Source organism: Typopeltis vanoorti, chromosome 10, assembly GCF_054136105.1.
Source record: "Typopeltis vanoorti isolate ZY-2024b chromosome 10, IOZ_Tvanoo_1.0, whole genome shotgun sequence".
Classification (NCBI taxonomy): Eukaryota; Metazoa; Arthropoda; class Arachnida; order Uropygi; family Thelyphonidae; genus Typopeltis; species Typopeltis vanoorti.
Genome location: NC_143558.1, coordinates 128,979,349 through 129,002,510, shown reverse-complemented (window position 1 = coordinate 129,002,510; position 23,162 = coordinate 128,979,349). Strand labels below are relative to the sequence as shown.

At 34.3% G+C, this 23,162-nt stretch overlaps 1 protein-coding gene across 1 annotated transcript in view; it reads right to left on the bottom strand.

The window, feature by feature from the left end:
* Window positions 1-21,989, bottom strand: part of LOC150102785 (uncharacterized) — a 99,887-nt gene extending 77,898 nt beyond the window's left edge. Inside the window, exon 1 of the mRNA XM_090399108.1 lies at window positions 21,806-21,989. Within this exon, the coding sequence (XP_090255234.1) occupies window positions 21,806-21,875 (70 nt within the window). The 5' untranslated portion in view covers window positions 21,876-21,989. The remainder of the gene's footprint in view (window positions 1-21,805) is intronic.
* Window positions 21,990-23,162: the final 1,173 nt, after the last annotated feature.

Below are 23,162 nucleotides of genomic sequence, written 5' to 3'. Positions count from 1 at the left end.
GTAAGATAGACACAAGTGAGATTTTTCAGCTCATGACAGGTGAGGGAAAAACTCATGGTCACCCCTGGAAACTGAATAAGGGTGAAGTTATGAAGCATGTATTTTGTAAGTGCATCTTCAATTAATGTTTTCTGAAAGAGAGAGATAAGATATTTAGCCACTGGGCGATGTGAAAGGGATCCTTGCTTTGAGTCTTTGACTCCCAGGAGGAGCATATATAATAATACTTCTTTGGGTCGATAAAGTTTTGATTTTTCTATATGTGCAGACTTCAACGCATGCGTACTTAGCTGAGTCAGTGTTTTCTTCAGATTTTGCTACCGAGTCTCTAGAATTTTTCACATTCCTTTACCCCTCAAAATACATACTACAGCTTGGTCAATATTCCAATTTACACGAACTTCCAAACCCACATAAACCGGTTTATCTTCCTCTTTTGGAGCAATCTAATTACAGAATTTTTTTCGAACTGTTTATTCCCTTACCTAGTTGACATCAAGAAGTAGAATCCACAGCTGTTCAAAATAAGTGTTTTCTGTTCCCACTTCCTTTATCTCACACAGGAGAATTATTTTAGTGTCTGAGCATGGTTTGCTTAGCAGAGGAAAAGGCATGAACCTTACCACAGCGAATTCTCAAATACTCAACCTCAGTTCTTACCCAATAGCATACTGCAGTCTTAGAGCTCAGTGCGTTTTGTTCACTCGGAACATGTAAATTAAATATACGTGAAATATAGAATACAAATGAAAATCATGTTGCCGGTTTCCTGGATGAGTTAACTGGTAATTTATGTAGTAACATGCCACCTGTTTTAATTATGAGGCTTGCGGTGAATTATAGCAAATGGATTTATTTTAAACTCTTCGAATAAGTGAAACTTTCTCATCACGCCTAAATTAATTAATGCTATCACAATTTAAACGTGGGGGAGTTATGCACTTCTGGTACTTTGGAAACGACAAATTAAGTGCATTAGGGAATCCGGAGCGCGAGATACAAAATTCATAACTAAATTTCTCTGAAATCCAATTGGGTTACTTTGTGTGCTTTATAGAGACATGCAATATATTATGCTATGATACAGAAATAACTGCAGGTGAAAAAATTAGTGGAATAATTTTCGTTCAGTCTTGACGATATTTGTTTCCAACAAAAACTAGTAAAATAATTGTTTTTAGTCGAGGTAAATGGTTTTGATCTGCTATTACCTTGAATTTTTCGGGATAATGGTACATGACGATACGTTTTATTTAAAACGCACTGTCGCGTACCATTAGACGCTTATCCAAGGATTAGACATATTTACGAGAGTATACCTGTGTCAAGAAACCGTGTTTTGAAATAATGAAAAAATGTGAAAACTTTTTTTCTCTCGCTCAGAATAAAATTATTCATAAATTACAGCCTTTCTCACTGATATTGAAATAAATTATTTGCAAATATTGTGAAGAAATAGGAATAGATGAAATTTGTATTATCTATCATTATTAAGGATAAATTTTATTTTGGTTGTTTTCGATGAATCTTTAGGTAGTCAGTGAATAACACCGTTATCTAAAAATAAGATGGAGTCAACTAAAATGGTGCAAAGGTTTTATACAGATGCTGTACGTTCCCTTCTTTCCAAATGATATACCTGCAAGATCTTGGTGTTTGAAATGGTTATTTGATGATGCTTGGTTGGTGTTGCGAATCATTAACCATGTTCATTAATCAGATTGTCGTAGTCGTCAAATTATGTATGGAACGGAAAGATATTGCGAATAAGCTCCTGATTAATAGGTGTCTTCAACAGGGTAGTAAATCAGTTAAATGATTACCGTTATTTTATACAAAAAATCAGAGACGATTACTGGTTTTCCGAAAGAAATCTGCAAAGGAAATCCTTTAACTGAAAGAATATTCTTTAGACATGCTAACTGAATATTTCAAAGCACGATATCAGATAATTATGCGATCTTCTCTGTGCTTGATATGCTCGATGACTTGTCACGTCCAAGTAACTCCACTTCTTAGGACCTGATTAATGTTCATGGTAGTGCGAATAATCTTATCTTTTATCCTGTGCGTATATATTTTGATGGCCTGTTTCCAGAGATGAAAAACCCAGAGTTTCCGGGAGGGAAAACTCTAAACCCTACCACCTCACTATGAACCCAGCTAACACACTTTTTCTGTAAACCCAGATAAAGGTTCTTTGCGTCATAGAGGGACTCGAACCAAGAGCTTTCCAATCGAAGAGTATCGTCGATACATACTGCTGAGCTACGGAAGCTCATAATGATATCAATTGATCCGTGTTAATAACTTGCAATGGATTTTAAGCATATTCTGAATTCTAAAAAATTATGTTTATGGAAATGATGGAGAAATTGATTGTGTGGTGGTCCGAGGAATGGCAAGTGCTCTGTGATTGCTAAGAATGTGTCCGAATATTGACAAAAACGTCAACACTTTAAAGTTGTTTCTGTATTGTGCATCAGCAAAGTGCTACCTTCCATTGGACAAACACCCCTATTAACCTCAACTAACAGCCATGGTACACTCGTCTCATAACTTTAGCTCTCCCTTAGATAGGGACAATCAAAAATCGGCGGTAATAATTCGTTACTGCATAATGGAAATCCAACGAAGTGAACATTTTAGATGCCTAGTAAAAATGTGTAAACTGGAAAAAGCAAGGCTAGTTAGTGAATTGAGTTGTCCTTGTATCCAAAGTTAGGTAAAATTAATCTAAATGAGATTTGTAATAATTATTGTTATAAAGAGAGATCTCCAGGGAGTCTGGGACTCATCGAGGGGGGCCACATACTTATTCCTGAATTCATTCACACTGCTTGCACACACAATATCCAATGACAATATAATCCATTCCAATCAGGCACCACTCTGTGAAAGAGAAATTTAGCCCTCGCTCTCTTGAAAGCGGCATTCATTTTCAGCTTCCAAGGAAGCTGAAAATTCTTGTTTCCCCACCCTCCATAAAATGAAAAATTCCATCAACTGAAATCCTGTATGACCTTTTCAGTTTGTAAGTCTTAATCATATCACCCCTCTTTCTCCTGTTTGCTAGTATCTGCAGTCTACAAATTCTCAATCTGTCTTCATAATCAGTATTCCGCAATCCCAATATCATTTTTACACCCCTTTGCACTCTCTGTACTGTATCAGAATCACTACAGAAACCAGGAGACCCGAACTGCGCGCAATAATCCAAGTGAAGTCTTATCAAGGCCTGTAAAGAGGCAAAATGACATCCTTATCTTTACTTGTTAAAGTTCGTTTCAGAATTGCAATTATCTTTTGAATTGTATTTGCAGGCTTTGTTACGTGGCCCCTGAACTTCAATTTTCTACCTACTAACACTCTAAGATCCCTAGCCTGATCAGTTTCTTCTAATTCCCACCAGTATAATACGACATTGGATATCAAATTACGCCAAAGTGAATGACTTTATATTTACTGATATTGAACTGATATCCATTTTCATATGCCCACAATTCCAACCTATTCAACGCATTCTGCAAGTATTGCATATTCAGCGGCATTCCTGATTACCCTACCTATCTTTGCATCATCAGCAAATAGCTGCATGTGACTTATCAAATCCTTTCCAATATCATTAATATACAGATTGAATAACACTGGATCGAGCACTGATCCTTGTAGTACACCACTGGTTACCTTAAATCTTACAGACTCGCATTCCCCGTATGGGTTAAAATTTTATAATCCAAACCCATACTCTCCAATTTATACAACAGTCTACCATGTTGTATTCTGTGAAAAGCCTTAGCAAAATCCAAAAGTATCATGGTATATCCATTCCCCTTGTCTAGTTCAATGGTAGCATTGTTATTGAATGCAAAGCAGAAGTTTACTGTCAACCCATTTCTGAATGTCGCCCTAATCAATTTTTCCAAAATCTTCACTACCACTCCTGAGATACTAATTGATTGGTCGATAGTTGGATACATCGGTCTTTGCAGCCCCCCCCCCCTTGTGCAATGGAATTACCATATATTCTTTCCATTCCTGCGGAATCTTCCCTGTTTAAAGGAATAGCCAGTTCAGTTGAACACTCTTTTAGCACCCGTACTGATATTCCATCAGTCCATATTGCTGAATTCTTATTCAGTTTGTGCAATAGCTCTAATACCTCGTCCTCATACACTGGGGTTTCTTCATCCAATGAAGATGTAGCAGTGAGCTCAATGTTGCATACACCAAGTTGATAGCATTTTAATAAAATAGACACTCATTAATGGAACAACCTCTTCTGCATCTGTCACTCTTAAACCGTTTGTATTTAGAAGAGTTATTCTTTCATATTCATTCTTTCTTTTACTTGCAGCATATCGATAGAATTCTTGTGGGTTGTCGTTAGCTTGTAGAGCCGATTCCCTTTCATTCTCAGACTTAGCTTTCCGTACAACAGTTGACTCTTCTAGCCAGCTGCTTATAATTTTAATTTTCATAACGGAACTGATCTTTATGCACAAGGTTCCTTTCACAGCATCATTTTCTTACGAATCCCTTGCTTAATAAGATTACACACCCATTTAACTCCTACCCTATTCGTTCTTCAAACTCTCGGGACACATTCTGATATTGTATTATGTATGTATTTTATAAATGCTTCCCATGCACTGTCGATATTCTTCTCATCCATCAACCGATCCCATTCCGCTGAACTCATGTAACGTTTTTGAATGGAACATTTATAAACTTAGTCACTTCCCAAGTGAGTACCGCATGATGATCACTGTCACCAACCGGAGGCAGAATAGTTAGGTCTTTAACCGAAACGCCTTCTGACACTATAATCAAATCTACCACTCTTTGACCTCGAGTTCCTTTTGTCACATGCTGCTTGAGGAAGTTGTCACGCAGCAGCTCAATAAATGCATTTTCATTCTTCTGTTGTGGTTCTACAGCAACCCAATCAATATTTGGATAATGAAAGTCTCCCACTCTTTTCGCGCCCATCTTTTCTTACGCCAGTTATTAGTTTTCGAGACTCCTGATACCAAGCGTAATCAGGTGTAGGCCTCTTATACAAATCCAGTATTCCCTCAAACTCACTCCACACATCAAAAACTCCCATCCATTCCTTCTACCCAGCCTGCGCATCGAATCGTTTGCCATCATAGCCCTTCTTAATTCATGTTTACCATGTCGAGGTAATATACTTACTATTTTCACTTTCTGACTATTCAGTCTCGCCCCTTTCAACAACCCTTTCATGCCCTCTCTCATTCTGAACTTATCGCTAATTGAGTCGTTGGTACCTACTACAATTGCAATCTCGTTTACTTTTCTTTTCTGTTTTTGAACTGCTTGCATTATATTTTTAATTGGTAAAACTTGAAGTTATAACCCGCTCATCAACAGCATGTTTTGTGATAGTCACCTTACCAAATAACATCGTTCTTTTAACAAACGTTACTTAGCTGATTTTCGTTACTTACTGACTTACCTGAATCCGTGCTTTGTTGTTTCTTATTTTGCTGCTTAATTTTCTTTTCCTCCCAATGTTCATTTAAACGCCTCTCGACTTTCCTTAATTCCTGCGTTGTCTGATAATTTGCTTTAACTTCGCAATTTTGGAGATTAATTCATTTCAGCATCCTCCTCAGTATCTTGAATATTGTCCTTAGTGCGGCAAGCCTTCTCGTTCTCGACTTCACTGCTCTTCTTAGCGTTAGGTTTTTTGTGCGTTTTTGGCGCCATTTTAGTATGCTTATTTTACTATGCGCCGCTATCGAAATATCTTAACAAAAATGTTATAAACCACTAAGTGCATTAAAAACACTAAAATTTACACTAATATAGTATAAAACAGATAAAAATCACCAATTTTACACGAGCTCTAAATTCGCTCGCAATGTAGCCTCGAAGCCAACTCGATCTAAATCTGATGATTTAAACGAAACAGCCAGCAGGTCGTAACGTTGCTCATTTGCTGTGTGTGTTTAAAACAAGCTTTTTATTTTTATTTTTTAAAAATGTTAAATTCCGACTTTGCTTACTGTAATAAATTTCTCCTTAATGTTTTTTTCTGTTATTTTAAAAATATTAATATTGGGAGCTTCATGAAATTATTCAGAAAAATCCAAGGTTTTTGCAAAAATGCATTTCGTAATGACGTTCTTCAGTAATGGCATTATTATGATCACAATTGAACCTACAAGCGTTTTTGACATATGTACTGTAGACATGTTGTATTTCATAATTTTGATAATTAAAATAGTCCAATTAGAGCAAAATAGGAGGAAAATATTATTTAAAATAGTTTGGCGAAATTAAAGAGAATTAAAAGAATTCGACAAGTGTCTCAAAACTCACGATGCGTTTTATTAAACTCGATCTCTTTTCGATTTATATATTCTGGAAATATAATTTTGTTTGGACTAATTTGGCACTACAGAAGTTCAGATTGAAACATTACGAGAAATTTTAATATAGAATCTTATTAATCACGTAATCCGTCTACCAAGTTTCGTTCAATTCCACCCAACCAGAGTTAATATTACTTAAAATTATTTTGTGTAATCTGTCAATAAATGCGTACGCTGATTTAAATCAAGAGTGAAAATCATCTGTATCGTGTGCATCATAAATCCAAACTTGCAAATTCAATGCTTGGAATTGGGATGGCTTAATAAATTTTTGAAAAATTCTGAATATCAAATTTCAATAAATTTCTACCAATCCCCGGAATAACTCGAGTACATACGAGTATAAGCAAACAAAATCACTCTCACAAGTGATCGTATTTTGGGAAACGCATATAAACGTATTACAAATAGTTAGAGAATATGAGAATTGGGTTATTTCAGAACTTTGCATGCCTCCTATGCGTGGGATGATGTTATAGGTCTCGTTTTATGTTTCCTGTTCTGGAAATATGACTTCAAAATAGAGGAAGAATCTAATTCGGGATATCGTGCAATGACTAACAGTGTATCAAAACTGAAATTTACAGTGCTTTATATGGGGGTATGTGGTGCAATACAGAGTGACGCTGTCATGGTAGACATCTCATTTCCCTGAAATGATTATATGATAATTCAAGAGCAGTAGACCACCGATAACTACGAATGATGACACATTAATGATCTTGGCGAAAACGATACTGGAAGGTAATCGGCACAAAACACGATGAAATGACTAATAGAGTAATCATGTCAACCATATGTGTTTTTAGAATTCTGAAGGAATTTTGAAAATGAGAATAGATACTGCAAATAGAGTCCCATACCAGCTGAAAGAAGAACAGTAATTATCTTGTAAGAGGATTTCAGAAAAATAGCCTCATCATGAGATGAACAGTTTTTTAGAAGGAAATGTCACTTCCAACAATCGATGGTTAAGTTAATAATGCTGTCATTTTCTCTGTTTTCTTACAGAATAAAATGATGCATAGACAGTGCCTGCAGGATCATGACAGCAGCATATTGCTTTGAGTTTTTGCAGGACATTTCTTGCTCGAAAATTCGTAACCAGTGATCTGTCATGTTCACCGCTGGAATTTCATTTTTTTATGATGTGCGAGGTGTATGTATATAGAAAACTATGGATGGTAAGATTGCCCACTCCCCCCCCCCATTCAGTCCTAACAAAGTCTTTGACGTCTATCTTGCCCTTAAGTTGAAGGAACTTGCTGCACATTAACAAACCTACCAATACAACCTCGTGCCCATCTTTCTGCATAAGTGACCCATGACCTAGCACAAAAAATATTCGTTAGCATATCAACATCTAATATTTTTTGTGCTAGGTCATGGGTCACTTATGCAGAAAGAAAGCTGGGCACACACACATGCTTCGGAGGAAATGCGAATGTTCTTAGTAATTTTTTTTTTTACAAAGAACCTTCGCATTTTACACAAAATCTTTGAACCTTGCGGAAGTTTTTTGTGAAATTGGTGATGAAACAAGTATTGTACCGAACTCTTTTTCCTGGCTGGATTAACGTAAAGATGACTACGGCCCGGTACTCAAACAAAAGTAACGACCATGCATATGCATTGTGTAAAACATTAATATAAACAGGAAACAACTGAGGCGGTAAAGAATCACATGATATGTTATAATCTCTCTTGGTACCTGATCTGAGTTTTTACTTTTAATTAATTTTCATCGAGTTAGCCAGACCCATGCCGGAGGTATCTTATTTCTTGCTTTAAAACACAGTCCAGTCGGAGAACCCATGCAGTTAACAGACGAACATGCCGACTTAATAGCCCTGTAATTAACTTCGATCGTAATACCACTACCTGAATTACTCAATAATTAAAAAAAAATCTTAATGTCGATCATTATCTAGAATAAAGAAATAAGAAAATTAATATAGAGAAATCGAGAAAGAGAAGAGATTTAAGATAATACGGTTCCAAAAATTGAATTAGTGACAAACATTTAACATTTAGATTCATTCATTCAGGTTATATCCTTATTTATTCCCTTGGTTGTACGAGCGGTCACCTGCTGTTCAACTAACAGGTTGTGAGTTCTTATATCGCAATGGGAATATTTGTGAATATATTTATGTAGCACATGAATTTTATTACCCGCTTATGGGTAATAAAATTCACACTACCTGGAGGCCTATTGAAGGCCTGAAGTAGCTTGAAAACGTTCCACGGCTATTCTCGTAAAGTCAGCAAGTTTTTACTGGCTTGCAACTTTCCATTGGTGGAATTCGCATCAGTATCCTATTTAGTGTTATTTTAAAATAATGCAGGAATATGTTAATGCGTATTTACATTTGTGTCGTATCACATTCACTCTCTCCTGGAATCTCCATTCATTTTTTACTCTCCAGCAGTTCGTTGCTTGTTTCAGAAGGCTACCTGGTAAGTGTAAAACAAGAGAAAAATTGGCGATAGCATAGGAAGAAACGAGAGAATGGAATGAGAAAGTGAGAAATAGAAGTTTGAAGCGATATCTTTTTTTTCTTTATGTGTAAAAGAGAAGGTGACGAGTGATCGCAAGAACAGTATGTGTTGCAAGGCTGCTGCAAAAATAAAGTTCAAAGTTTATCATGTAGCAGTTGAAAATGGAATACTTTATGGCAGTGTTTCTCAAACACGTTTCTGCAGCTGCAAGACTGTTTTCGCGTTGGTGGTGCTGATTATGTGTCCTAGATAAACATTTCTAGGTACTACCAGGTGTCGGGAAAAAATGCCAAATCAAAATAAGAGCACTTACTACATGAAAGTGGAATTATCGGGAAATGCGTTGGTAATATTTAGCTGAGACTACTTTCATTATGGAGCAATTGGGACCAAGTATTCTACCGAACTCTTTTATGGTTTCAATTAAAACACCGTAATAACATATCGTTATTACGGTGTTTTAATATGATGTGAAAAAGGCCTTTCATGATAACCTTTTTTTAAGAAAAAAAGTATGTAAAAATAATTATTAGTTAAACTAATAAACTGTAAAATTTAACAAAATATTAAATCGAAAAGAATGCATTTTCCGAAGTCACCTCCCAAATAAACACAACATATAAGCGTCTCTTGGCGCATTTCGGAAGAACAAAGGGACAATTCGCCCTTCAACTGAAAAAGTCGGATTCTCATCATGACGCGTGCAGTCTGTATATTAGCGTTTTTAATCGAAGGTGTTTGACGATCTTTGTATTCAGGGTTGTCCATCCTGCTATTAAATGCAAATTGGCCAGTGAACTCAAGAGTTAACTGACAAAAATACTGTTAGTGGGATTGCGCAATTTGTGGATGGATGGCGGATTATGTAATGCATTTATGGATGGTAAACGGCGAAAAATTATAAATATCGAACAAAAATATAAATTAAAAAAAAAAAATGTATTACCTAGCCATCCACTAGATAATACATGGGATCGAACCTGATGGAAACGTGGTTTCCTGATATAGGTTTCCAGACTAATTGATATTACGTTATGCATTAATATCTGTAGACTTTACATCGATTCACGAGGTTTGATTTTATTTGAAGCAGATTAACTTTCCATCTTTTATAATTGCAGATGCTGCGTGCTAACCAGGTAAACAGCTCACTATTTCAAAGAAAAATATACTGAATCATTAAAAGTTTGTTTTAATAATAAAAATTGTTCAAAATATCCGAAATTCCACTACAGGAAAAGCATGCACGTATGAGTATGTTGACACATGCGCGCGCGCGCACACACACACACATGCTCAGTGTTTAACCAATGTAATGTTTTCTTGCATGCCTTTTTCACTTTGGTGTCATCTGCATGAACTATCTGTCTCTATTATGAGCCAAAGTTGAAGAATGGTTGTTTCTCTGTAACTAACTGGATCAATATTTGGTGGACGTTTAAAAAAGTATTTCAAGTGCTCGTTTATTTCTCTTAAATATTTTATGCTGTAAAATTTTATGATTTCAATGCTTTACCTTACCAAGTGTATATACTAATTGCTAATATTAAAGTGGTATCAAATTTCACTCAGTAAAACTGAGAAAAAAAAGTCGTGTGATTCGGAACAGACAAACGGATTTCACCATGATTTTTAATGCGTTTCGAAAGAAAAATCACAGTAATAAGGATATCATCATCTACTCTATAAGAAAAACATAGTTGAGCTATTACCAACGGGGAACACTATGATGAAAGCGAGTATCAAAATATTCAGATCCGTGAGAAAAGAAAACAGACGGTTTTATTATTGTCTATTTTATTATGAATGGGTCGATGATTTATTTCTTGATTTTGTAGATACAAAAAGGAATATGACAGATCTAAAGAATATCACCTGTACTTGTGAATAAGAGGATTATAAAAATGTTATCAGCGAAATATGAATAGGAAATATGTACCATACCTGGAAGTACGCTGCATTGCTTAGATATGTTTGCCATTTACAGCTCTTATAATTTCGGCACTGGAAGAACTCGTGTTCCATACTAAATGCATAATTCTGATAACAACCATATAATAAACTGTTAAATCACTGAAAACGAAAAATCATACCATACTGTTAAATATGTGTGTGTGTAGATCTCATGCGTTATCACGAAAAGATCGCTTTTATATATTATCCGCTAAAGTAGTTGAAATCACAATGGCCAGTAAAGCTGTAAAGATCGTCTCTGTTTTTTGACGGACAAAGCTATTTTACAAACTAGTGGAGAATTTCGTTATCATGCAATATATACGTATTCTATTTGGTGCTTTAAGCTAATCTTGAGACTTGCATAGTAAATAGGTTGTTTACTACATAAATAAAACTGAAATAGAAGATACATATAATGACAAAAACTAATGAAAGACGATGTGCAAAACTCTTCTACGTAAGGTATTTTCAAGAATATCTACAGAGAATATGACGCCACTGGAAGGAGCACATTCACAAGGAGCGTAACAAAATCCAGTTCTTCGTAGCCAGATCTTTCCTGGAGTGAGACCGGGTCTAGTGCTATGCTAGACTACGCGTGTACAGGAGTCCGAGTTGTTCTGTGTGCAAAATACGTTCGTGCATTCTGATTTGCGCAAGTCTTGCGCTTTCCACAGCATGCTTCAATACTTTAAACTTTCTCCTCATTAACGTTGAAAGACATCATAAGTAATATTTTTTCCCGATCGCATCTAAAAATCAAACCATACGAATAACAACAAAACTCATTGGAAGCTCGAAATGATTTGACAATGTTCTGTTCCAGGTTTATTCTAAAGCAGGATTCCTATATTGTTAATACCTAGCCCACAGCAGTAATATGTGCTCTAAATTTCCAACCGCACATGTATCTTGTGTATTACTGTATTCTTTAATATGGCAGTGTGACCATAAACCAACATTTTCCGTGTTTGCGAATGCCATTAAAAAAAAATATTTTCAAACCTTGATGCATGATTTTTAAATTGATTTGAAGATGCATTGTCTAATATATCACTTCTTTTCATATTCTTTATGATAGATTTTAGTGTATAAATAAATGTTTTTGCGATCTTTCAATGTTCAAACTTGACTCCATGTTATGTCAGTGTGCGTGCCCACCACATACTAATGGTCAGTAAAGCTGAAAATAAGAAGAATATTCTCTAAAACCGTGTGTATACATACACACGAACACGTTGTGGAGGATAATCTTCAGATTGGTTGTATGCGGGCTATAGTGAAGCTGAAAGAACCGATAACTTTGTAATAGTTTCGCCTGCAATAACAGTAGCAGTTTTCTTTCATTCTTCTTTTATAGCATTAATTATATTAATTTAAATGAATATTGATGCAAAAATCGATATAACATTAAATATTTGAAAGAACTGTTTGAAATAAGTGCCACATTGTGATCCATTACTATTCTTCTCACAGCATAATTCCCTTTTTGTTTGACTATTGCATTTATTTTTGAACATTCATAGTAAGATATCGAATTGAAATATATCCATTAAGATTTGTTCTTGAAGATAAGAAGATGCACCTATTGCACCAGTTAAAGAATTATAATTAATTTTATGGGTGTCGTTCCATCGCCCTTGTAAATTTACCCTCAATTGTTCTTCCTTTGGAAAGAAGAAGAGTGATTTGAGCAGAAATCAACATATATATATATATATATACATACACACACACACACAACTACATAAATTACTTTCAGTTAGAAAAATAGCCTATTCAATCATCGTTCTGTCGAAATGTTCTTTAGTTGTTGCTCCCCCCCTTTTTTTTTTCACATTCGCATGTAGAAGTAAATTACAAAAGATAAAAATCATGCATGTATTCTTAATGTGAATCAATAAATAAGAAATATACATTTTATCCTGTGGTAATTTACGTCTACGCTATTTTGAAAAGGCAAAACTGCTAATTACAATATATATGCGTCTGTGTGTGAGAGAGAGAGGTTTTGTAAAACAATAGGTGCCGGTGCGAATTCATCCCTACTAAAATTAGAAATTAAAACGATTTCGTAACCGTACTATATATATATATATATATATATATATATATATATATATATAGGGCTAAACGGCCTCGCCTACTCCCTGTATACGGGAATAAAAAAGGTGTTAGCTGATTTGATATATATATATATATACACACATACATACAACGCAATATATTTGAACGTTAATAGTAATAAATGTGACTTGTTTCCCGCCCATTTAGCATCGTTGATTGGTAGACCAAGGATTAAATAATTCATAATTCCTACCCCTGCGCAAATACCGCACTTGGATCTATTTTCATTTGCCCCTTCAAGATTCACACACTAATAAGCGACGAAAATCATATATCGTTTTAAAGGCATTCATAAATATCCGTGCTACAGTGGGATTCGAACCTACAGGCTCTTGATTTGAAGATGACACTTTGTACTCGACCATCGAGTCTTGCCTGCTTTTCCGAGACTTGAACCTGTTCAGATTAATCAAGTAAACTGATTTATTATTTTTGATAAAATTATTTATCTGACGTTAGATTCATATTATTGATTTTGATATTAATATGTGTATGAACAAACAATGCATTTTAGTGCATTTGAATTTCCCTTAACATAATATGCATTATTTGTTTATAACATTTCAGCAATTAGTGGTGAGTTTCATATTTAACGGATTTATTACGCTTTTTTGGAGATCATTTCATATCTTAAAAATGAACAGCTAATTATACTTAAGCACTTTATCCAGCAAAATACAGTTTTTCCCAAGAGCCTGTGATTTTATGATCATAAGCTAGGCGATGAGATTTACGTGAAGTAAAGAATCTGTTCACATTATGGAAGAAATTCATTTTCATCCCAGGTAACCGAATGAAATGGATTATGTGGTAGTATATGGAAACCTCAAATAGAAATTAAAAATGGGATTATGCATGCTTATTAGGAAAGCCTCGAAATAACGCATAAAAATTAACCAAATAATTAAAAATGTGAGATCTTTCTCTCTCTCCCCACACCACATATAATACACGAAATGTTTGTAAGAGAAAACATTTAAAAATCACTTTCATAATGTGAATTATAAAAAATGGCCTCAGTAATGTAACTAATTATAAGAACAAATTAAGGTAGGGAAAGAATAACGAAATGAATTTTTTTTATTCACCAGTAGCTTAGGTGAAAGAAAATAAAATATAATCTGAAGATTTCGTTTTCAAACCAACCAAGGAAAACAAGGTTATGTTGCGGCAATGAACAGACTTTTTGTCGCCATCTGAATCATTAAATTTTGAACACCTCTTTTGAACACCTCTGCAGTTTTTTAAAGACGCATTTTCCTCACCAAAAGTATTTGGAGGACTTTGCGGTATTAGCCTTTTGGTTAGAAAGACTAGGTTGAGATTCTGTTTAGGATGCAAGGAACCCGTGTAGATCTTTCTTTTATACGAAAGTCTTACGAAGTTTCTTCCTGCTACACAGATAACCAATTCTCAATCCAGATAAAATGAGAATTAAACTCATTTTATCCGGATTGAAGTCAAGCATTCCTCATTAGACGCATCTTTATTTTCCTCAAACACGTTGTAATGGATTATGTAGAAAGAAAGTGTATTTGTCGTGCAGATGTAGGCAGAGACGCGAAGAATTTAAAGTAATTTTTCCAGAATAGGATGAGTTCCGAGTTTTATGCGCCACAACTAATCTGATTAGGTCAAGTTATGTGAAAAAGAAATATTCCGTCCACTAAACTTGTTTGGAGATCCACTGCAGACTTCTTGGAAATGTTCTTTGGTTATATATATTGCTCTTTACGCCGTCCACTGTTTATGGATTTGGTATGAGTTAGGTGAGTATTACGCCATCTTGTCTTGTGAAGCTTTTTTTCCTAATATGTCTATATTAGGCACATAATCTTCATTCTTCTGATAATCTTCCGTGTGATATCATATGAAAGTTATTCTAAACAGATTCCTTCTATGCACAAATTGGCATGTGCTAAGCAAACTTGCCACATGTTACAACTCACACCAGGCGCCATTTATCGTTAATAATAGTCTTGCCAGGTAGAGAAAAGATTCAATTATCATTTGTCATTGCAGTGATACTGGGTATTTGGATTGTATTGCAACCCGGCGAATCGACTTATACCAGAACGTTTTCATGCATAATCCCTCTCAGGATGAATATAGGCTTTTTTGTTTCATGCCGTTACTCGACTTAATTTTCGAAATAGCTGATTGTGTCCAGATTCCATAAATAAATATTATATACATTTTGCGCACTTGTATCTTTGCTATGGAATGAGGTTGTCACGATACATATAATTTAGGAATAAGACCGAGAAAAGGAAAACTAGCGATTTCTCAATTTCAATGTCAATTTCTCAGAAAGTTTCAAGTTAAAAGAAGTTATATAAACTATTTTCCAGGTGTTGCAGTACTAGAAGTAGGATTATCCTTCGTCAGAACACAAACTGATTCAAGAAAATATACTTATTTAAATGTAACAAACACATAAGCGAAATACTGCAAACTGGTAGCAAAAATTTATTTTGCAGCTTGCGTACAGCAGACTGACAAACAGAAAACTACGTAGAAATTATTTTGAAACTCGCATACATCTTTTAGATAAAGAAGAATTTTGAGAATAAAATATTCACTTAATGAATAATAACTTGCACGATGAATATGTATACATTTATTCATCGTTGAGCCCAACACGTTGTCTTACAGGTTGATCAAACAAAAGTTGTTTGATCAACCTGTAAGACATTAATATTGTGCATGGGTAGCGAGGTGGGAAAGGAGAAACTTGTTTGCATTTGATTTGAAGATGTTCCTTAGGAAATGCATTGCGGAGGTACCTACTGTTCAACAATACAGGAGTGAGTTGTATGGAAGGAGCACATTCACAAGGAGCGTAACAAAAAGGAAGAATTATTATTTTTTACATTTCTTAAAACTTTTTTTTTAGTTTACAACTGATGATGATGAGACGCTAATGTATAAACTGAACGCAAAGCGTTGAACTACGCACGGTGTGTTTCGAAATCCTCTTATTTGAATTCATAAATCTGCTTATTATGAGTAAAACAGATTTCTTCTACATTCAGTATCAGAAGAATTAACATATAAAGATACTCTCTCAGCGCTCCTAATATATATTACTCTTCTTGGTGGAGAAACGTTTGTATTTCATTTCTAAATAACATCGAATATCATGGGGTATAGTCGAGTATACATTATGTATGTTATTGTGAAATGGCATAATCTGATTTATTCATGGCAATCTTTTTTACAGTGTACGGTAATGAATATCCAATTTAATCACCAAAAACTACACGGACTTTATATAACGTAATTGAATTAAATTAATCATTTAAATTACATAAATTAGAGTATAATTTGAATGCCAATCCTACACGAGAACAGTTATAAGCCGAATTTCAGTAGAGCCATGGGTGTGCTAAAGGTTAGTATTACCAGAAATCCCTTTCGAGAGACCAAACAGAGAACTTGTTTTTTTAAGCACCTTCCAACTTACAATAAGCAGGGTAATGATTCTCACCTGATCAATAAACGTTTAATCCGTTTAATTATAATTTACCTGGATTTTAAATGCATAAAAAATATTAGCAGATTTTTACGCAGAATTTAATATGAAACACATCATTCATTTGTGTAGTACTTTTAGATATACTGGCAAAGTCACACGTATACCAGCAAGGTTTTCCTCCTCGGAACTAGTTTTTCCATTTAGCGAAACTGGCTATAAAAACACGCAATTGTCAGATATAATACACTGGTGTCATAGCCTCGGTTTTTTTTTTTTTTTGTCCTTAATCTAAACAACCCGTGTCTAAAGTACAATTGAATGTTGCATAAAATTATGTGGTTTTTTTTTTTTTTCATTCTTAATGATTATCCCCTGCAGTTGTATGTGTTGAAAAAACAAGGGTGCGCGCGCGCTGATGGCTGGATACAATCATATTTGTATTCAAATTGTCACATTAATTTGCATTATAAGGCAAAAAACGAGAAAAATTCTAACATAAAAAAATGAAGTTGAAAAAAATATTTCTAATAGTTAAAGAACGCATCAGTCCCCTAGTAAAGAAAAACGGTTATGGTTAAGAAAATACGTTTTATACATTTTAGTAGAAATGATAGTTTCCCTATGTTTAAAATAATATAATATGTTTGAATTATTCTTTTTCAGGTTATATGACTTGTACTTATCAAGACAGATGTTTTGCTATAATTAGTGAGACAGCTATGAAGAATATCATTATCAAATGCTGTTATAGTAAACCTCCTTGAATATTATGGAGAATATTAAATTTACTTTTACCCCAAACATTTCCCTGGTTCCATGAAAATTCATCGAAAAAACAATTCCGCGAAAATTTTAACTAAAATTTCATTAAATTGATCCAACTAAAGCGGAATTCCTAATATCATTTCGAAACTTTTTTTCGAAAATGTTATGAAAATAATCCATTTAGAACAAAAACTGAACCGTGCAGACAGCTTCTACTAATTCCGCTAAATCAGAGAGTAATTGTAATACATAATTTGGAGACGTTGTTTCTTTGTTACCCCGAATATAGCTGAACTGAAAACTGGAACGTTTAGACATTTTCTTGTAAAAGTTTCAAATAGCGAGTCTGAATCAAATTCTCTATTTGAAACTTTTATTCATCCCATAACAATTCAAATTGAATTATTATGGGATGAATTTTATTCATCCCATAATAATTGCTGTATTGAAGTCGCATATTACTACTAGTAATAATAATAATAATAATGGCTTTTCCTCCTGGAAACAGGCAAATCAGTCCCATGAACAGACATGAAACATCGGACAAGAAAGACAATAAGAAACCATATTGTTCTATAATTATTCCCTATTAAAGTAGCATTGCTATCTCACTCGGCATGGTTCAGTATTTGTTCTAAATGGATCACTTTTATTATAATTTCGAAAAGTTAAAATTTTGCCTTTTCGATGAACTCTCCGGATACCCATTTCACTGGCTGTATCTCGGAATAATATAAATAGCAAACTAGAATTCATCATAAAAGTTACAAGTGTATCCGAATATTTGAATACAGTGAGAATATTATAACATTAAATAAACACATGAAATTATTTATTCCACTCTACATAGTCTGATACTTATTTTTCACAAGAAATCCATTTAAAGTGCACGTTTTCCACATGCAGAATCTGCAAAGATTGCGATGCTTCAATGATGAACTAGAAATTTTCTTCCCCACTATGATCGATCCCAATTTGATTGTATTATTGATATTCTTAAGACTTAAAACTGTTTTACCGGAACATTGGTTCAGCATATTTAGAGCAAATTTGGAAATAGTACCTTTTAAACTGTTTGATCTCTTTCAAAATTAGAATCCATATAAATTTTTTCCCTATAGTTTTAAATCAATAATCGCCCCATTACAGTTCATCCTTTCAGAATACGAATGTCATCATCGCAGTGATAATCTGATCTCTCCGAGGTCAGATTAAAATAGCAACTTAAAGCAGAAACTGATCCGTGATGTGACCATACATATCCATTTCAGCTTCCAACATCTGTCGCTTTTAGTTTCTTCATTGATCCTCGACAGCTGACTAAAATTGACGAAAAGACCTACGTTACTCAATAATTCGGCAGCACCACTAATTAGTAAGTATTATCTATCCTAGTTTTGATTTAGTGAAAATTGCTTAACTTGTTAATATAAAATCATTCTCGGTCATCGCTATGTAATAACTCCTACATATAGTGTAATACACACTTTCCATATTTCCTTAATGTTCCATAAATCCCCGTATTTATTCCAGTCAAGTCTACTGAATCCAAATCCCTTCACCTGATCTTTGATAATGCCGATTACTCCAGCTTTTTGGCATTCTAATATTTCAGAACACAAAATAGCACTTGCAAAGTCAACTTTAGGAGTTTAATTGGTCACGTAAATGATATGTCTAATACATTCAGCTCATGATCTCATTTTCTTTAACAACACATCCACAAGAGTAAAAAAAATGAATTCATTTGATCGTAATCCAATGATCATGATAGGGTTTATGATTCAGTAATTATAAATCGTTTAAGAGCTCGTATTGGTCCCGTATTCTTTGCTACTACCATGATATTGGTAAATAATTCTGGCTTGTCACTTGAGGCTTTCAGTTTAAGAGGTGGAAAAATATTAACCCTAGTCAAGATAACCCTTTTCTGAATATTTCCTCCAATTGTCTAGTCTGTGATTTTATTAAATAGTAGTTTACTCATTTAAACAGTTCGAAAATATTTTTATTAAAAAAATTGAGCTAAATGTGTATTAGATATGTTTATTCGGTTATTTTCACCAGTGTTTGTTGATTTTTAATTATGGGAAGTGAAAGAGAAGACAATCCTGATTTATCTTAATGTTAAGCAGAAGTTACATATCGAATGAAGAGAAAAAGACTCTTCCACATAATCAGCGTGTCGTGCTACATTAGTACTCATGTTGCCGTTAGTAGCTTAGAAGATTTGTTTTCACGTACTCATCTCCAGCTTACTCTGGTTTCTTAGTTTGCTGGAATATTGAGTTTTGCAAGAGAGGACGAATAAAATTGTGCAAAGTCTTCGAAAAATACAATATAATACTTTCAGTACCTTAGTATATATATACAGAAAAATAAATAGACACGCAGTTTAGAATAAACATGTTGTAAACATGACTGTCTCTCGCTGTTTGTATTCTTGTATATTTTATTTAGTGCTAGAACTGTACTGGAAAGCAGAGTCGATGCACAATATTCCACACTAATGTTCACTTCAGTGGCAACCTTGGAATTTTCTTTACGTACAGCATAAGACGAGATTCAAGCACTGTACGAATTAAATGCGAATGTTACATTTATTTTGTAAGCATCTTATGTTTGAAATAACATTTCTATTTAAATGGAATCTGTATCCTCTTTCTTAAATCCACTATGTAAATTCTTATTTCTGTTTTTTTGGATGCATCCCCCCACTAAAGAACAAATTTCGTATTTGTCAGTTTAAGCATATGCACATCGCGAATTCCTTTTTTAACTCAGCTGTGACTAATGTATACAGGTTTCGTAAATTATTTGTGTTATTTATGCCTCATCAGTAAAGATTTCGTAATTACCAAACGGTTTCTATAATTTATTATTTAGTAGTTTATTAAACTATAGTTTTATAACGAAGAGCTTAACGAAACATATATTTCAAGAACTTAAAAGTTTCCTTAACTAAAGTCGATCCTGAACTATAACATTTCCATAGAATATTCACAGCACACAACAGAATTGTATGAAATGTCAATATAATGTTAGCGTTCATTTTTCCAACCACCTAAACAAGACGTATTCCGGACCAAACCAGCCGAAGTACATCCACCAGAACACTGGCAGCAGCCACATTACTTATCCAAACCAGCCGGGTCCATCTAATTTGAATTGTGTATTACTATTCATCACACCATACCAAACTTTCCAGTGGTCTACGTCCCAATCACTATAAGCTCTGTATTTAAGTTGAACTTGAGCATTGTTTGGCTTGTATGCAGCAGCCTTCTAATGGAAAACAAAAGCAATGGAACTCAACTGCGTATTCTGCCACCTTTATGGATACCTGTCCAGGACCAACCTCAGCTTTGCAATGTACTATGGAGATAGAGCACAGATGTTTTCAGTGCTCTCTCGCAACGCTTACCGTCAGTTGATGCCTTGACACTTTAATGGTTGTTTCTACCATCGTGTTTCCATCTTTTTTTTTCTTTTTTTTTTCCTACCATCGTGTTTCCATCTTTAAAGCACTTCAGCCATTGATCTCTGTTTCTTCTGCCTGTGCCTCAGTCGGACGAACTAAAAATAGCAGACCAAACACCTTTCTGGGAATATATTAAAAGTTTCATGCATACTAAAATTTCCTGAACTACATGTCTTTTTTGTCACTCACAGCTACGTACTATTCGAGAAAAAATGATGGATATCAGTGTTTGTAGCTGAAGAACTAATTTATTTTTGCAAGAATATAAGTACATCGGCAGAGTAATTGCTTCACCTTTTCATAAAGTATTTTATAGATTTTTCAGCTTTCTAACCCACTACTTTGTTCATTACGTTTAATTTATGCCTTAAATTAAAGTAGTATTCGAGAACATTAGGTGGGGCGATTTATTCCCCCCTCCTCAAAAATTAAATATTTAAACTTCGAGGTTCTTTTTTGGATGGAGTAGGGCGATTATATTATAAGTATTATAAGAAAGATTGTTTAGGACCAGTAATTATATAAACAAAAAATAACTTTACTTGCTAAATAGTCTCAAAAATGCACTTAGCTTCTTGAATTTATGCATTGTAAAACTAATTGATGTCGTCATCACTTGCATCGTAACTTTGAAAAGTATTTAACAGAATTTTTCGATCGATTAAAATTTCATTTCCTCTCTGTGTTGGTACAGTTATTTTCTATTCCAAATCATTACTAATTTAACTTAAAAAAATATTTAACTATAATTTTTACATATGGTTATTTTTCTATCTTGTCTCTGCACTTCACCCCATTATAACTTAATCCGTACGAATTTAATATTTGCCAATAAATTAAAAGTTCATGCTTGTTATATACACGAGTAGATGAAAATATTTAGCGTGGGCAGTGTTATGTAAACTATATTAAAATATATCATCAATTCTATAAATTAATACAAATTCATTATAAATAGGCATATATCTGTATGAATTCATTTCCCTGTTTGCTTTCGGGTTAAAAAAAAACAATCCTTAAATTTAAGATAACATTCCTATATTTTAAAACTGCATGTTTGATCATTTTAATATAATTTCAAACTGCCCTTACCTTTAGATGAAGACAGCATAACAGTAACAGCGGTGACCATGGTGACAGAAAGAAGTTGAATAATAGCCATGACTTTTTTTTTTTTTTTTTTTTCAAAATGTTTCAGTATTTAACAGCAAGAATTTGTGGCTAACTATGTGAGCGATCCCGACTAACAGATGCTCAACAGGTGGTACCCACGAGCTCGAAGTGCCAGCAGAGTGTGTTCTGCCTGTAGCTCAGTACCTTGAGAGACGTGAGGTGCCACCTGGCCTTTATATAGTGTGCTCCGTTTGCGCTTGCGTTGCGTGTAATGAAACGCCTATGAATGGCGCTTTACGTAAAGGAAGAAATAAGGCATGACGACGACATACAACTTGTTAAAAAAAATTAAAATCAGAAGTTAATGCTTTAATTATTCCTAACAATGCTCTCTTCGATGTGGGAGGGGAGGAGAAAAGACAGCGAAACATTACATGAGTTGTTCAGTTAACAGAGCAGGTCATGTTACAATTACGAATGATATATTTCTTCGTTATTCAGTTATCGTAAAATTATGATACCTTCTAATTAGTCGAAGGTATAATTTAAATAGGAACTGATAGTTAGACAAAGTGCTTTAAAAATAACTCTAAATATACTGTGTGTGTGTGTGTGTGTGTGTGTGTGTGTGTGTGTGTGTGTGTGTGAGCAATAAAGTGGATCTCAATGAGACAAAGTATATGTTCTTTATACATATATAGCTCGGTTTCTTTTTTGGTCACATTATCATCTCTAGTGAACGCAGCATGGTCAGTCCGTACTTCATAGCATTTCGGAAGTAGTCGAGTCGCATTTCCTTATGCACATAGAATTTGAAGGAATCACACATGTCCATGCCTATGGTGGGATTGGAGCCTACGTGGTTGGCATGGATACGCCATCTACTCGGCCAACCAAGCCACCATACTATGCTCACCTGGTTAAAATGCTATAATTCTATGAAACTGACGTCGTCTGTTTATATATATAATTTAAACAATCCTTTGTTAAAAATATTCTTTTACAGAATGACTTGTATAATGTGCATTCGTTATCCAAGTTAGTAGACCCTAACAAGAGTGGTAAGTTAAGAAAATTTTTCAGATGCATGGGTAGATAGCTCATGTGTATCCCCAAAGGTGTAAGTGAAGGTGATGCTTTATACATTATGGTAGAAGTAGTCATTCCCGAAAAAAAAATGAAGGCATTTGTAAAAAAATACCTTGCACTTTGAATGCCTGTGGCAGTTTTTTTATTCAAGTAACTTGTCTGATTTACAAACGGCATTAATACCACCAAATATATAGCTTCGATGGTAATGCATCTGCAAAAAATGTGTGTTCCTTAGGGCAGTGTT